The 17572-nt window shown below is 46.1% G+C and overlaps 1 protein-coding gene across 8 annotated transcripts in view; it reads right to left on the minus strand.

Moving 5' to 3' along the window:
- The window catches only part of NAV1 (neuron navigator 1), a 482667-nt gene that overhangs the window by 208180 nt on the left and 256915 nt on the right, over window positions 1-17572 (minus strand). For all 8 annotated transcript variants that reach the window (XM_044288210.1, XM_044288206.1, XM_044288207.1 and 5 more), the window contains 3 exons: window positions 14567-14745; window positions 14045-14207; window positions 12476-12623 (listed from right to left, as the gene is read on the minus strand). In XM_044288210.1, the coding sequence (XP_044144145.1) occupies window positions 12476-12623; window positions 14045-14207; window positions 14567-14745 (490 nt within the window). The remainder of the gene's footprint in view (window positions 1-12475; window positions 12624-14044; window positions 14208-14566; window positions 14746-17572) is intronic.

The following is a 17572-nucleotide window of genomic DNA, read 5'->3' on the forward strand; positions in this document are numbered from 1 at the left end:
GGGAGTGGTCCAAACAAATCCTAAGTTGATAAATGATTTGCTGGGAAAATACTATGAGCGTCTCTACAGTGACACTCCAGAAGACCCTGAAAAGGGCAGGCGATTTCTGTCAGACGTCAAATTGCCTTCCCTGACGGAGGAACAACAGGGATCTCTAAATGCAGAAATAACTGCTGAGGAAGTACTACATATAATACGTTCCTTACATAACGGAAAGGCGCCAGGCCCTGACCGATTCTCAGGAGAATTTTATAAAGTGTTACAAGAAAATCTTGCCCCCACGATGACGGACTATTTGTCACGGCTGTTTAAGGGTAACAAGAGTATACACAGTAAAAAGAGCTACTGACCGGACCCAAACTAGGGAAGAGAAAGGGTGACCCCTGTCAGACCCTCAACACTCTCCCTATGCTGCTAAAGCACATGCCCGGATCCAAATGGTGGAACGAGGCATGCCCGCGTACCTTAGACTGATGAGCCCTGTAACCCCTACAATAGTGGAAGGGGCACGGCCTCCGATGCCCTGCACAGAATAAGGAGGGAACCGGGGCCACCTCAGATCCAGTCAGGAAATCACCAGGTACATAACGAAGTCTGCACACTTAGCTGATGGAGCTGCAGCCGTAGAGAAGACGGATCCAAGGACCGCTGGCAATATCCGGAGTGCTTGCAGCAGCAGAACACAGGTCCAGAGAACTAGTAGCTAAAGGAGTGAAGATACTCAAGGCAGAGCTACAACTGAAAGGAGAAATATAATCCACGCCCTGCAATAGGAGGAGGGGTGATTTAAAGGCAGAGAAATCAAACGCAGGAGAGACAGCTGAGAGTAAGACCTCATCACAGGGGCGGAGAAACAGAACAGTGAGAAAACCTCCAACCCTAAGTGACATCATCACAGGGGTGGAGACACAGAGCTTTGAGAACGTCTCAAAGCTCTGGTAGTGACAGTACCCCCCCCTTCTACGGGTGGACTCCGGACACCCAGGACCCACCTTCCCAGGATGAGCCCTATGAAATGCCCTGATAAGGCGAGTGGCTTTAATGTCCGACATCGGAACCCACATCCTCTCCTCAGGACCATAACCCTTCCAATGAACGAGGTACTGAAGAGAACCGCGGACAATGCGAGAGTCCACAATTCTGGAAACCTCAAACTCCAGATTGCCATCAACCAAAATCGGAGGAGGAGGCAAAGAGGAGGGTACCGTGGGCTGGACATATGGTTTTAAGAGAGATCTGTGAAAAACATTATGTATCTTCCAAACCCGTGGAAGATCAAGGCGGAAGGCAACAGGATTGATGACTGACAAAATTTTATAAGGCCCAATAAACTTGGGGCCCAATTTCCAGGAGGGAACCTTCAGTTTAATATTTCTTGTAGACAACCACACCAGATCACCCACATTCAGGTCCGGACCAGGCACACGTCTCTTATCAGCCACACGCTTATACTTCTCACTCATCTTTCTGAGATTACTCTGAATCTTTTGCCAAATGGTAGACAAAGACGAGGAAAATCTCTCCTCCTCAGGTAAACCAGAAAGAGCCCCTCCCGAGAATGTCCCAAACTGCGGATGGAACCCATATGCACCAAAAAATGGTGACTTATCAGAAGATTCCTGACGACGGTTGTTCAAAGCAAACTCAGCAAGAGGGAGAAATGAACACCAATCCTCCTGGTTCTCTGCCACAAAACAGCGCAAATATGTCTCCAGATTCTGATTGAGGCGCTCAGTCTGACCATTCGACTGCGGGTGAAAAGCAGAAGAGAAGGACAGCCGAACCCCCAGGCGAGAACAGAAAGCCTTCCAGAACCTGGACACAAACTGCGTGCCTCTATCGGAAACAATCTCAGAGGGAATGCCGTGCAATTTAACAATATGATCGACAAAAGCTTGCGCCAACGTTTTAGCATTGGGTAAACCAGGGAAAGGAACGAAATGAGCCATCTTGCTAAAACGGTCCACGACCACCAGGATCACCGACTTCCCCGAGGAACGAGGAAGATCCGTGATAAAGTCCATGGACAGGTGTGTCCAAGGACGGGAAGGTATGGGTAACGGGAGAAGGGAACCTGAAGGTCGTGAACGAGGGACCTTAGCGCGAGCGCACGTCTCACAAGCCGCCACAAAACCCTCCACAGACTTACGAAGAGCCGGCCACCAAAATCTCCGAGCAATGAGATCTACCGTGGCTCTACTCCCGGGGTGACCAGCAAGAACTGTATCATGATGTTCCTTAAAGAGTTTGTGACGTAGCTCAGGAGGCACGAACAACTTCCCGGAGGGACAACGGGCAGGTGCCTCAGACTGGGCAGCCTGGACCTCGGCCTCCAAATCGGAATATAGAGCAGAAACAACTACCCCCTCCGCCAAAATGGGACCCGGGTCCTCGGAGTTTCCTCCTCCCGGAAAACAGCGAGAGAGAGCATCAGCCTTCACATTCTTGATCCCAGGGCGGAAAGTAACAACAAAATTAAATCTGGAGAAGAACAGAGACCATCTGGCCTGTCTCGGATTCATACGCCTGGCCGACTCCAGGTACGCCAGATTCTTATGGTCGGTAAAAACGGTGATAGGGTGCCTGGCCCCCTCCAACCAATGGCGCCATTCCTCGAAAGCCAACTTGATGGCCAACAACTCCCTATCTCCCACATCATAGTTTCTCTCTGCCGGGGAGAGTTTTCTAGAGAAAAAGGCACAAGGTCGCCATTTGGCAGGAGAGGGGCCCTGGGACAAAACTGCACCCACACCCACCTCGGAAGCATCCACCTCAACAATAAAAGGTAAGGAAACATCGGGATGCAGCAAGATGGGAGCAGACGCAAAACTCTCTTTAATCTTAGAAAAGGCTGCAAGCGCCTCCTCCGACCAAGAGGAAAAATCCGTCCCCTTTTTTGTCATGTCAGTAAGGGGTTTGACAATAGAGGAATAATTCAAAATGAACTTTCTGTAGTAGTTAGCAAAACCCAGAAAGCGCATCAATGCCTTCTGATTTTCAGGAAGCTCCCACTCCAGCACAGCACGGACCTTCTCCGGATCCATGCGAAAACCAGAAGCAGAGAGGAGAAAACCCAGAAATTGAATCTCTGATACCATAAAAAGACATTTCTCCAGCTTGGCATACAGTTTATTTTCCCGCAGTATCTGCAGGACCTGAAAAAGATGATCCTGATGAGTCTGAACATCAGGGGAAAAAATCAAAATATCATCAAGATACACCAATACAAATTTCCCCATTAAATGATAGAAAATACTATTAACAAAATGCTGAAAGACGGCCGGAGCATTCATCAGGCCGAAAGGCATAACGAGATTCTCGAAATGCCCGTTAGGGGTATTAAAGGCCGTTTTCCATTCATCCCCCTCTCTGACCCTGACCAGGTTGTACGCGCCTCTCAGATCCAATTTGGAAAACACCTTGGCCCCAACAATTTGGTTGAAGAGGTCCGGGATCAGAGGAAGGGGATAGGGATCGCGAATCGTGATACGGTTCAGCTCCCTAAAATCTAAGCAAGGTCTCAGAGAGCCATCTTTTTTTTTAACAAAAAAAAAACCTGCGGCAACAGGCGACTTTGAGGGACGAATATGCCCCTTCTCGAGACTCTCAGAGATATAGGTTCGCATTGCGAGTCTCTCCGGTTGTGAGAGATTGTAGAGGCGTGCCTTTGGCAGCTTGGCGCCGGGAATGAGGTTAATGGGACAGTCAAACTCCCGGTGAGGAGGTAGCTCCTGAACACCGCTCTCGGAAAACACATCCGAGAAATCAGAGAGAAATGATGGCAGAGTTTTAGTAGACACCTCAGCAAGAGTGGCTGTGAGACAATTCTCTCTACAAAAGTCACTCCACTCATTTATTTGCCTTCCTTGCCAATCAATAGTGGGGTTATGTCTAGTGAGCCAGGGTAGCCCCAAAACTAGAGGAGAAGGCAATCCGTTAAGGACAAAACAAGATATCTCCTCCACATGAGTGTCACCTACAGCTAGCCGGATATTGTGAACAATGCCTTTCAGAGATCTCTGCGAGAGTGGGGCAGAGTCAATAGCAAAAACAGGTATATCCTTTTCTAATGTACAAACCTGAAACCCATGCAAAGCTACAAATTGAGTGTCAATAAGATTGACGGCCGCTCCACTATCGACAAAAATCTCACAAGGAATGACCTTGCTCTCTAGCGCCACCCTGGCAGACAGGAGAAAACGGGAACTGCAGGTCAGAGGAAAAGCATCAATTCCCACATCAACTTTGCCCAAAGTAGCAGATGAAGCAGAACTTGATGATCTACCTCTTGAGGTTTTTCTCTTATTATCGCTCTTAGTACAGTTCAGGAATCTCCTAGACGGACAAACATTTGCCAAATGACCTATGCCCCCACAACAAAAACACACCATATTCTGAGGACTAAATCCTCTTTTATCAGGGGCAAGTCGGCCTAGCTGCATGGGCTCCTCCTCAGAGGGGAGCGAGACAGGATGAGACCCCTGCATACTGAATGAGTCCGCACCATTGCCCCTAGACTGACAATGGCTGGACGGAGAGGTCTTGTTTCTTTCCCTTAGACGCCTGTCAAGGCGTACCGCCAATGACATGGCAGACTCTAAGGATGTTGGTCTCTCATGGAAAGCAAAGGCATCTTTCAAACCCTCTGAGAGACCATGACAGAACTGACTTCGGAGTGCAGCATCATTCCAGCCTGAATCAGCTGCCCATCTCCGAAATTCAGAACAATAAAGCTCCGCAGACAGTTTGTTCTGGCATAGAACACGTAAGTTCGATTCTGCCAGAGCAACACGATCCGGGTCATCATATATCTGCCCCAGGGCCACAAAAAACCTCTCCACGGATCGCAGGGAAGGATCCCCTGATGGCAGCGAAAAAGCCCAAGTCTGAGCATTACCTCTGAGCAGGGAGATGACAATCCTCACCCTCTGTTCCTCATTACCAGAGGAGTGGGGACACAAACAAAAATGGAGTTTACATGCCTCTCTGAAGCGAACAAAATTCTCACTGCCCCCGGAGAACGTTTCCGGAAGTGAGACCTTTGGCTCGCAACAGACTCCATGAGCCGGAGCAGAGCCCAATGCTTGTAGCTGAGTCAGAGATTGACGGAGATCCGCTACTTCCAAAGAAAGACCCTGCATGCGGTCAACCAGGTCAGAAAGCGGATCCATGTCAACAAGGACGGTTTTGGTGGATTATAATGTCACGGCTGTTTAAGGGTAACAAGAGTATACACAGTAAAAAGAGCTACTGACCGGACCCAAACTAGGGAAGAGAAAGGGTGACCCCTGTCAGACCCTCAACACTCTCCCTATGCTGCTAAAGCACATGCCCGGATCCAAATGGTGGAACGAGGCATGCCCGCGTACCTTAGACTGATGAGCCCTGTAACCCCTACAATAGTGGAAGGGGCACGGCCTCCGATGCCCTGCACAGAATAAGGAGGGAACCGGGGCCACCTCAGATCCAGTCAGGAAATCACCAGGTACATAACGAAGTCTGCACACTTAGCTGATGGAGCTGCAGCCGTAGAGAAGACGGATCCAAGGACCGCTGGCAATATCCGGAGTGCTTGCAGCAGCAGAACACAGGTCCAGAGAACTAGTAGCTAAAGGAGTGAAGATACTCAAGGCAGAGCTACAACTGAAAGGAGAAATATAATCCACGCCCTGCAATAGGAGGAGGGGTGATTTAAAGGCAGAGAAATCAAACGCAGGAGAGACAGCTGAGAGTAAGACCTCATCACAGGGGCGGAGAAACAGAACAGTGAGAAAACCTCCAACCCTAAGTGACATCATCACAGGGGTGGAGACACAGAGCTTTGAGAACGTCTCAAAGCTCTGGTAGTGACACTATTTTAACCACCTTCTGCACACAGGTAGTTTTCCTGCTCATGTTAATGTTGCCCACATTAAACTGATACTTAAACCAAATAAAGACCCACAGGATCCAGGCTCGTACCGCCCGATCTCACTCATTAATCAGGATCTCAAGATATTGACTAAAATATTGGCTGACAGACTGAGTCTATTAATGCCTACCCTGGTAGGTCCTTCCCAAGTAGGTTTCATTAAAGGGAGGTCGGGGGTGGCGAATATTAGGAAGGTATTGGCAACATTGGACTGGGTTCGGCGCCGCCCTCAGCCAGCCTGGACCCCTATTTTGTTGGCTTTAGATGCGGAAAAGGCTTTTGATTCAGTACGTTGGTGTCATGGTCTTACCTCCTTGTTGGTCTCCTTCGTTTGACATGTGCTGGCGGCCATCTTGGTTTCTGGGTTTCTTGTAGCCTCCCACCCTGCGGCTCCTCCTTCCCACTGGGAGGAGCTGGATGCCTAGCTCATATATATAGGAGGTCTGTGGCTTCAGTTCTCTGCTTGGTCCTCCTGTGCTCACATGCTTCTAAGACTGCTGCTGCTTCTGGTTCCTGATCCTGGCCTCGTCTGACTACCCCGCTGATTCCTGATCCTGGCTTCGTCTGACTACCCTGTTGGTTCCTGATCCTGGCTTCGTCTGACTACCCTTCTGGTTCCTGATCCCTGGTTTCACAAGACCCTGCTTCGGTTTAGCCATCCGTTTGGACTTTTGCCTTACGGATTTATTTTCAATAAAGCCTTCTTGTTTCCACTCATTTCTTGTTGTACGTCTGGTTCATGGTTCCATGACATTAGGACCAAGCCATGAATTCTGACGGTACAGGGCCATCCTCGCTACCTACGCTGGTTGCCAGACTTGATCAGCAGGATCACCTGTTGGGTCGGTTCGCTGTGGCGTTGCAAACCCTGCTTGAACGCACGGCTCATTTAGCTTCCGTTGCCGATGGGTCGGTTGTCGCTCCTGGGCCCGCTCCTTCCTACCAGGTCGGAGACCGCGTATGGTTGTCCACCCGCAACCTCAACCTTCGAGTGCCCACTCCCAAGCTGGCGCCTCGCTTTGTTGGTCCCTTCCAAGTGCTTCGCAGGGTAAACCCGGTAGCCTATGCCCTTGCGCTTCCTCCTGGCATGCGGATCTCCAACGTGTTTCATGTCTCCCTCTTGAAGCCACTGGTGTGTAATCGTTTCTCTTCCTCGATTCCTCGGCCTCGTCCGGTCCAAGTGGGCAATCGTGAGGAGTATGAGGTGAGCAATATCCTGGACTCATGCCTGGTCCGCGGCCGGGTGCAGTTTTTGGTCCATTGGCGTGGTTATGGTCCAGAGGAGTGTTCCTGGGTTCCCTCCGCAGATGTCCATGCTCCTGCCTTGCTCCGAGCCTTCCACGCACGCTTCCCTCAGAAACCGTTCCTTACTCCGCGGAGGAGGGGCCCTTGAGGGGGAGGTACTGTCATGGTCTTACCTCCTTGTTGGTCTCCTTCGTTTGACATGTGCTGGCGGCCATCTTGGTTTCTGGGTTTCTTGTAGCCTCCCACCCTGCGGCTCCTCCTTCCCACTGGGAGGAGCTGGATGCCTAGCTCATATATATAGGAGGTCTGTGGCTTCAGTTCCCTGCTTGGTCCTCCTGTGCTCACATGCTTCTAAGACTGCTGCTGCTTCTGGTTCCTGATCCTGGCCTCGTCTGACTACCCCGCTGATTCCTGATCCTGGCTTCGTCTGACTACCCTGTTGGTTCCTGATCCTGGCTTCGTCTGACTACCCTTCTGGTTCCTGATCCCTGGTTTCACAAGACCCTGCTTCGGTTTAGCCATCCGTTTGGACTTTTGCCTTACGGATTTATTTTCAATAAAGCCTTCTTGTTTCCACTCATCTCTTGTTGTACGTCTGGTTCATGGTTCCATGACAGTTGGGACTGGTTGGGGGCGGTGCTCGATAAATTCAGGATTTTGGGGGATATCCGTACTTTTTTGAGGGGTCTTTATTCTAGCCCAGCGGCACGCATTCATACGGGAGTTTTTTTGTCTCGGGTTTTCGCCCTTCAGAGAGGGACTAGACAGGGCTGTCCGCTTTACCCCCTCCTTTTTGACCTAGCCATCGAGCCTTTAGCTAGATTTCTAGAGGATTCTGACTTGTATATGGGCATTACCATAGGCAAGAAGGAGGTCAAACTAGCTTTGTATGCTGATGATCTTTGGATTTTCATGGACACTCCCCAGCGATACTTAGGCCCTTTAATGGAGTTCCTGAGTTTTTTTTGGGTCCTTCTCGGGATATAAAATAAACTCGTCTAAAAGTGAGATTCTAGAGCTACACGCCACTAACCCACCGCAGCTTTGGCGGGATGTTGGTCTCTCTTTATCTGTTGTTAAGAAACAGGTTACGTACTTAGGGGTTAAAATTGGTAAGCTCCCGGGGTCACTATATTCGCTAAACTATCCTTCCCTCATAACGAAAATAATATCTGAACTACAGAGATGGCATTCACTTCCCTTATCCCTGTTGGGAAGGTGCCAGCTCATTAAAATGAGTTTTTCTAAGCTGCTCTACCCTCTCCAAACGCTTCCGATTCTACTGAAACATACTGATGTCACTGCACTAAATAAGGCTTTTACCAAGTTTTTGTGGTCTGGCAGGCGCCCTCGTATCTCTCTTTCGAAGCTTATGCTATGGAAACCAGAGGGAGAAGTGAAATTCCCGAATATACGGGGTTACAATCTAGCATGTCTTATGCGTCACATATCCGACTGGGTGCACGATACTGATCTTTTCTCTAACAGGGAAGTGGAACAAAACCTGGTAGCTCCATGGAACTTGGTATCGTGCCTTCACTCTAACCTGTCTGCATTACCTGGGGATATTAAATCTTCGCTTTTATTGAGAGATACGATAGCAACCTGGAAGGCGGTTAGGAAGACAGTAAATCTGCCTCATGCAATCTCTAAGTGGATGCCGTTATGGGGTCACCCGGAATTTCCGTCAGGAACTAGTTTGAGACCTCCTGAGCTGTGGATATCTAGGGGTTTGACTAGGGCGGAACATCTGATGCATCTAGGGGACAAACGTTGGCTGACTCCAAAAGAACTGAAGGAAAAATACGCCCTGCTGGATTCCCATTTCCTGCAAATAATGCAGATTGTGGGTTTCTGCTCACGTAGATTGCGTGATTTGTCGAGGGAGGCGACCAAAAATTCCTTAGATGAGATCCTCAGTTTCTCCCCCCAAACAGTTTCTCTCTCTAGGCTGTATAGGGCCTTTTCAGGAAATTTTACGAAAGCCAAGGTCTCCACACTTTTTAAGAAATGGGAGCACATCACCACGGATGACGAGATTGGGGTAAAGATCCTGGAAGGTTGGAGTAAGGTACGCCAGTGCGTGATAGGTGAGATTTGGCGTGAAACTTTCTTTAGGATGATGCATCGGGCAATCTATGGTTTTAACTTTCCAGCCTCTCCCCAGTTTACGGATCGTATCACACATTGTCCTAATTGTAAATTGGCGGCTACGGATTTCTGGCATGGCATTTGGACGTGTCCTGAGGTAGTCAAATTTTGGGCCGCTGTGATTGATTATATTAAGACGAACTGGTCGGTGGAATTGCCTATGGAACCCCAGGCCCTGGTCTTCCATTATATCCGTCCGGAGAACCAAACTCGGATACCGATTTTGTTGCACTCGGTCTTATTAGTAGCCAAAAGAGTCTTGCTCCAAAGATGGCTCATAGATGCCATGCCAGACATTCCTGCTGTGATCTCTGAATTGAAAGTTCTTTTGGGATTTGAAAGGATTGAAGCGTCTAGGCACAAAGAAGGCTCAGCTTCCAAATTCTTTAATAAATGTCGTACTTTTATTGCCGCACACTTTAGTCCGACAGAGATTGGGGAACTGGTTAAGCCCTTTCAGTACACCTCATGGTATCTTAAAGCTTCTCTAGGTAATACCCTGGGACCCCTGGCAGTGTAGTCCTGCCTCCCCCCCCCCTCCCCCCTCTTTCCTTTTATTTATTTCTGATTCTATTTACTTTTAAAATTTAAAAATTAGAAAATGCAGTCAGATTCATGTATACTAAACTCATGCTCCTCATGTTACTGTTTGTGACTCCCTGTCTTCCTCTGGAGGCCATGTGGGGAAAGTATGTATAATGTATGATATGTGGGTACATGACCCTTGCCTTGTTTCCTTTTTTGGTGAATCTGCTCCAAATAAACAGAATAAAAAAAAAAAAAAGTTTAATAGCAAGCGATCAAAAAGTCATATAGCCCCCAGAATAGTGCCAATAAAACCGTCCTCTCGTCCTGCAAAAAATAAGCCCCCACATAAGATATCCCATGACCTAACCCACCAGATAAAAAAAAAAGAAATGTGCCAAAAATGCTATTTTTGGCACTTTTCAATTTTCAATCTGTTTTTTCCGGTAACAAAACAAGGGTTAACAACGAAACGTTAATATTTATTACCCTTATACTGCAGTTTAAAGAAATGCCACATTTGTGGTCGTAAACTGCTGTATCAGTAAAAGGAAAGGACCGACATGGTTTCTGGAAAGCCGATTTTTATGGCCTTTTTTATTGACACCATGTCCCTTTTGAAGCCCCCCTAGAGTAAAAACTCCCTAAAGTGAACCCATCTAAGAAAATACACCCCTCAAGCTATTCAAAACTGATTATACAAACTTTATTAACCTTTTAGGTGTTCCTCAACAGTTAATGGCAAATGGAGATGACATTTCAGAATTTCAATTTTTGGTAACCCAATATACCCTAAAAATAGTCCCCCCAAAAATGACACCTTATCCCGTAGTTTCTAAAATGGGGTCACTTTTAGGGAGTTTATACTCTAGGGGTGCATCAGGGGGGTTGAAACAGGACACGGTGTAATCAAACCGGTCCATAAAAATCAGCCCTCCAAAAATCAAACGCCGCAGCTTTCACTCTATGCCCCGCTGTGTGGCCGTACAGCAGTTTATGACCACATTTTGGGTGTTTCTGTAAACTGTAGAGTCAGGGCAATAAAGATACAGTCTTGTTTGGCTGTTAACCCTTGCTTTGTTAGTGGAAAAAATGGGTTAAAATGGAAAATTAGACAAAAAAATAAAATTCGCAAATTTCATCCCCATTTGCCAATAACTCTTGTGGACAACCTAAAGGGTTAACAACATATGTAAAATCAGTTTTGAATACCTTGAGGGGTGTAGTTTCGTAGATGGGGTCATTTTTGGGTGGTTTCTATTATGTAAGCCTCGCAAAGTGACTTCAGACTTGAAATGGTCCCTAAAAATTGGGTTTTTGTAAATTTCAGAAATTTCAAGATTTGCTTCTAAGCCTTGTAACATCCCCAAAAAAATAAAATATAATTCCCAAAATAATTCAAACATGAAGTAGACATATAGGGAATGTAAAGTCATCACAATTTTTGGGGGTATTACTATGTATTGCAGAAGTAGAGAAACTGAAACTTTGAAATTTGCTAATTTTTCCCAATTTTTGGTAAATTAGGTATTTTGTGCAACAAATTGTTTTTGGGGACTTCATTTTACCAGTGTCATGAAGTACAATATGTGACGAAAAAACTCTCACAACGGCCTGGATAAGTCAAAGCGTTTTAAAGTTATCAGCACTTAAAGTGACAGTGGTCAGATTTGCAAAAAATGGCCTGGTCCTTAAAGGGAACCTGTCACTGGGATTTTGTGTATAGAGCTGAGGACATGGGTTGCTAGATCGCCCCTAGCCTATCCGCAATACCTAGTCCAAATAGCTCTGTGTGCTTTTATTGTGTAAAAAAACTGATTTGATACATATGTAAATTAACCTGAGATGAGTCCTGTATGTGAGATGAGTCAGGGACAGGACTCATCTCAGGTTAATTTGCATATGTATCAAATCAGTTTTTTTACACAATAAAAGCACACAGAGCTATGGGGACTAGGTATTGCGGATGTGCTAGGGGCCATCTAGCAGCCCATGTCCTCAGCTCTATACACAAAATCCCGGTGACAGGTTCCCTTTAAGGTGAAATAAGGCTGTGTCCCTATGGGGTTAAATGGATTTTTACAATATCTTTTTCTTCACAGAACTCTGTGTTAAGGAGAATGCTTATCACATGTTATCTCTGAAAACCGAAAAAGAAAAACCAAGCAAAACAGGAGGGAATGAAAACTGGAGATACAAAGATGGTGTGCCAAGGTTTCCTACAATCCAAAGAAGCTTCATATTATGTTTAAATCTAAGCAAGTATACAGTATACAATAACTGGAGGTGCTACTGTGCTGTGTACAGTGAAAAAGTATAGTGTAAGTAAATAAATAGCAATAAAGTTCCCCAATGGGCTATAAAAATAAACGTTAAAAAAAAAAAATAATTAGACCCCAAACCCACCGCACAAAAACTTTTCCTGCCCACATTGTTGTAATACTATCAATCCCGGGCAAGGCAATGAAAACCTTACAAGAAAACATATCAAACCTCTTGATTTTGATGGCCTATCTAGCAATCATATCAAGCAATGCGAATGAAAATTTGTATACTGAATAATTACTGCCAAAACCAATTGCTATTGCTGGAACCATCAGGAATAAAATGTGGAGCTGCTGATCCTTTAGGGTATTACCTTACCTGTATCTGATGATGCAGAGATTCCTAAAGACTGGTTTAGAGTCAATGCCAATGAACGTCGTGGAGAAGCAGAAGGATTGATTGTGGGTACTGAGGGAGGTACCACTTTCAAACGATCATTTTCTGCCTTTAACAGGTCAACTTCCAGCTGATGAGAAATGGCAAAACATGAAAAAAAATAGAATGTACCTACATAAAACTAATTACTAGGGTTTCTTTTAGGCCTCATGCACACGACCGTTGTGTGCATCCGTGTCCATTGTTCCGATTTCCGTGATTTTCTGCGGACCCATTGACTTTCACATATTCTAACACATGGTGATGGGGACGCTTCAAGTTAGAATATACTACGAACTGTGGACATGACTGCCCCCTGCTGCCTGGAAGCACCCAATCTCTTACAGGGTGCTGTGATCCGCACAATTAACCCCTCAGGTGCGGCACCTGAGGGGTTAATTGTGCGTATCATAGCCCCCTGTAAGAGATCAGGGGCTGCCAGGCAGCAGGGGGCAGACCCCCCTCCCTCCCTCTATTGTATTCATTTCATTAGTGGCCAGTGTGCGGCCCCCCCTCCCTCTATTGTATTAATTTCATTGGTGGCCAGTGCGGCCCCCCCTCCCTCTATTGTATTAATTTCATTGGTGGCCAGTGTGCAGCCCCCCTCCCTCCCTCTATTGCATTAATTTCATTGGTGGCCAGTGTGCGGCCCTCCTCCCTCCCTCTATTGTAATATTTTCATTGGTGGCCAGAGTGCGGCCTCCCCCCTTCCCGATCATTGGTGGCAGCGGAGAGTTCTGATCGGAATCCCAGTTTAATCGCTGGGGCTCCAATCGGTAACCATGGCAACCAAGATGCTACTGCAGTCCTGGTTGCCATGGTTACTTAGCAATATTAGAAGCACCATACTTACCTGCTGCGCTGTCTGTGACCGGCCGGGCGCTCCTCCTACTGGTAAGTGATAGATCATTAAGCAATGCGCCGCACAGACCTGTGACTTACCAGTAGGAGGAGCTCCCGGCCGGCCACAGACAGCGCAGCAGGTAAGTATGGTGCTTCTAATATTGCTAAGTAACCATGGCAACCAGCACTGCAGCAATATGGTGCAATTGCAAACGGATCCGTCCTCCATTGACTTTAAATGTAAAGTCAGGAGTCCCTATTATACCATTGGATCTGAGTTTTCTCAAATCCGATGGTATATTCTAACATAGAGGCGTTCCCATGGTGATGGGGACGCTTCAAGTTAAAATATACCAGCGGATTGGAGAAAACTCAGATCCGATGGTATAATAGGGACTCCTGACTTTACATTGAAAGTCAATGGGGGATGGATCCGTTTGCAATTGCACCATATTGTGTCAAGGTCAAACGGATCTGTCCCTATTGACTCCGCATGGCCAGGCGAACACCAAAACGACTTTTTCCTTCATGTCCGTGGATCCTCCAAAAATCAAGGAAGACCCACGGAAGAAAAACTGACACTGATAACGGGACTACGGAACCCGTTTTTGCGGACCGCAAAAAAAAATGGTCGTGTGCATGAGGCCTTATTTTGTATGTCAAATTTACCTGCATATTATGCATGGTCTCTCTAAGCTGTTCCAGCTGGTGGGCAGAATTAAGTGCTTCCAGGCGAATGTCAGTTAGCTTCATCTCTTTCTCCCATAACTCTGACCGTAATTTAGACACTTCTCTCTTCTCTGGCTCCTCACCTTCTTGAGCTTCAAATATACTAGATAAGCATAAAATAGTTACATTTCAGCTAACATCCAATTTTATTTGTCAATGCAAAATATGTTGGCACTATAAAAGTTAGACTTTTCCTTATTTATTATCCACTACTGAAGAAGTCTTGCATAAGAATCGACTAACTGGTGATTCTGATTGTCAAACATGTATTTAGTAGCTAGGTACTGTATTTACTGAAGGTATGGGGACAAAGTCTTTAATGCATTGTACTTTTTATTATACTGCATAGATCATTATGTCTTCATCTGTTTTCTGGAATGGTCTACTTGAAAGGGTCATCTTCTGTTTATTTCAAAATGCAGTTAATAAACTCAGACTGAACATAAAATATAAAATACATACACTGAGGATGAAGGTGAGGAATGCAAGGAAGGTGACTCTGGACCTGGTGGCCTATGGTGTTGTTTTGGTGATGTTGGTGCAGATGAGTCAGGAGTTGCCATCTCTTCAATATCAGAGTAGGAGGTGGCTGACTTGGGTCCTTTTTTCATACTGAATGCTTTATTAAATGAGCTGCGCAGCTATAAATATCAATAAGATTACATTCATAGTTCTTACAATTCAAGAAATGGTAAATATACTTCTACATTCTCTCTCTCTCTCTCTCTCTCTCTCTCTCTCTCTCTATATATCCTTTTTATGATTTGCAATAAACAATTTCCAATTATGTGTAAATATACATTACCACTATAAAATACCATAAAATTGAAACCTATCAAATAGCATACAAAAATAATTGGTCATGTTACAGTATATGCAGCTAATTATTGGTGAGCATGATTGACATATCCAAACCACAATTCCATTAGTATTGTAGGGGGCTGTCCAGCTTTTTCCAATTTTTGTTTAAAGAATGGGGACGAGAAGACCTGATAAGGGAGGTGGAATGGAGCAGCTGGAAGCAAGTGAGTATGGATCTTTCAACAGGCACAGTAGGCTGGGGTTGAAATTTACATTTAATGACAAAATATCTACAAGGCAGTTGGAATAGTCCTATTACTTTCTACAATTGCCAACATTATAACTATAGAAAATATGAAGAAATATGTTGACCCAGATTTCTGAACAGATTGTGCATCACTAGTAGTCGATACCTAATGACTAAATGAAAGGATGCTGAAAACAGCACAATGTCAAAACTACTTACTGAATGGCAACTTGAACTGCAGACATATTGCACAATATGAGTCTTACTAAATGCATGATATGTCCAATCTACCTGTACTGAAACATTTATGTAGCCATATTTAGGTTAGGATCCACTCATAGAGGCAACCTTGGCATGGTGAGTGGGCTTATTGCCTTTTGATCAAAATGTACACAAATGCCTCATTTAGCATGTAGCATGGAGGTAGTACACATGCGCTATTCAGTGCTGTCTCCTGCAAGAATGAGATCATAGCATTAGCAGTGGATGTGTGACTCATTTCTTCTTTACTCTCATTATTTAAGGCCTCATGCATACGACAGTATTTTTTCACTGTCCGCAAAATGGGGTTCCGTTGGTCCGTGATCCGTGGCCGTTTTTTCGTCCGTGGGTCTTCCTTGATTTTTGGAGGATCCACGGACATGAAAAAAGTCGTTTTGGTGTCCGCCTGACGGATCCGTCCTGAATTACAATGCAAGTCAATGGGGACGGATCCGTTTGACGTTGACACAATATGGTGCAATTGCAAACGGATCCGTCCCCATTGACTTTCAATGTAAAGTCTGGAGTCCCTTTTATACCATCGGATCTGAGTTTTCTCCAATCCGATGGTATATTTTAACTTGAAGCGTCCCCATCACCATGGGAACGCCTCTGATAGAATATACTGACGGATATGAGTTACATCGTGAAAACTCATATCCGACAGTATATTCTAACACAGAGGCGTTCCATGGTGATGGGGACGCTTCTAGTTAGAATATACTACAAACTGTGTACATGACTGCCCCCTGCTGCCTGGCAGCACCCGATCTCTTACAGGGGGCTGTGATCAGCATAATTAACCCCTCAGGTGCCGCTCCTGAAGGCGTTAATTGTGCGTATCATAGCCCCCTGTAAGAGATCAGGGCTGCCAGGCAGCAGGGGGCAGACCCCCCCCCCCTCCCCAGTTTGAATATCATTGGTGGCCAGTGCGCCCCCGCCCCCCTCCCTCCCTCTATTGTAGTAATAGCATTAGTGGCACAGTGTGCGGCACTCCCTCCCTCTATTGCATTAACATTGGTGGCAGTGTGCGCCCCCCCTTCCTCCCACTATTGTTTTAATACGTTGGTGGCACAGTGTGCGGCCTCCCCCGGCCCCCCCTCCCTCCCTCTATTGTTTTAATACATTGGTGGCAGTGTGCTGCCTCTCCCCCCCCCCCCCCCCCGATCATTGGTGGCAGCGGAGTTCCGATCGGAGTCCCAGTTTAATCGCTGGGGCTCCGATCGGTAACCATGGCAACCAGGACGCTACTGCAGTCCTAGTTGCCATGGTTACTTAGCAATAGTAGAAGCATCATACTTACCTGCTGGCTGCTGCGATGTCTGTGTCCGGCCGGGAGCTCCTCCTACTGGTAAGTGACAGCAATGCGCCGCACAGACCTGTCACTTACCAGTAGGAGGAGCTCCCGGCCGGACACAGACATCGCAGCAGCCAGCAGGTAAGTACGATACTTCTACTATTGCTAAGGAACTCCGCTGCCACCAATGGGGGGGGGGGAGAGGGGAGGCCGCACACTGCCACCAATGTATTAAAACAATTGAGGGAGGAAGGGGGGGGGGCGTCAATGGGGACGGATCAGTTTTCTGGCACATATACAATGTTACTATCGTACCAGATTAAGGCAGAAATAATACATTTATCCATCCAGTTCGGCCTGTTATCCTGCAAGTTGATCCAGGTAGAAAATAGATCTGTCTCCCATTGACTTTCAATGAAGTTCATGACGGATCCGTCTTGGCTATGTTATAGATAATACAAAAGGATCTGTTCATGACGGATTTATGCGGTTGTATTATTGTAACAGATCCGTTTTCGCAGATCCATGACCGATCCGCCCAAAAAAGCGAGTGTTAAAGTAGCCTAAGATACCTGAGTAGTGTCGAAAGCCTGCGATCTCATTATGTTTTCAGTTAGACATTAAAATATATCAACTACTGTGGAATCTTAGTTTCATATACAACATGATTTCTATGTCTTTTTCTGTATAAATATGTAACTTCTCACATTTTGTGTTAAACCATGTCTGATGATGGGACCTCAGCAATTCAAAAAGCTTGCTTTTTTCAACATTATTCTATTTGGGTCAGTTTTGCAAGTAGCATTTAGCAGCATCTTTACGGACATTGTATTTTTTTGTTGTTTTTGGCAGTCAATCTATT

The sequence above is a fragment of the Bufo gargarizans genome, chromosome 3 (genome assembly GCF_014858855.1).
Source record: "Bufo gargarizans isolate SCDJY-AF-19 chromosome 3, ASM1485885v1, whole genome shotgun sequence".
NCBI lineage: Eukaryota > Metazoa > Chordata > Amphibia > Anura > Bufonidae > Bufo > Bufo gargarizans.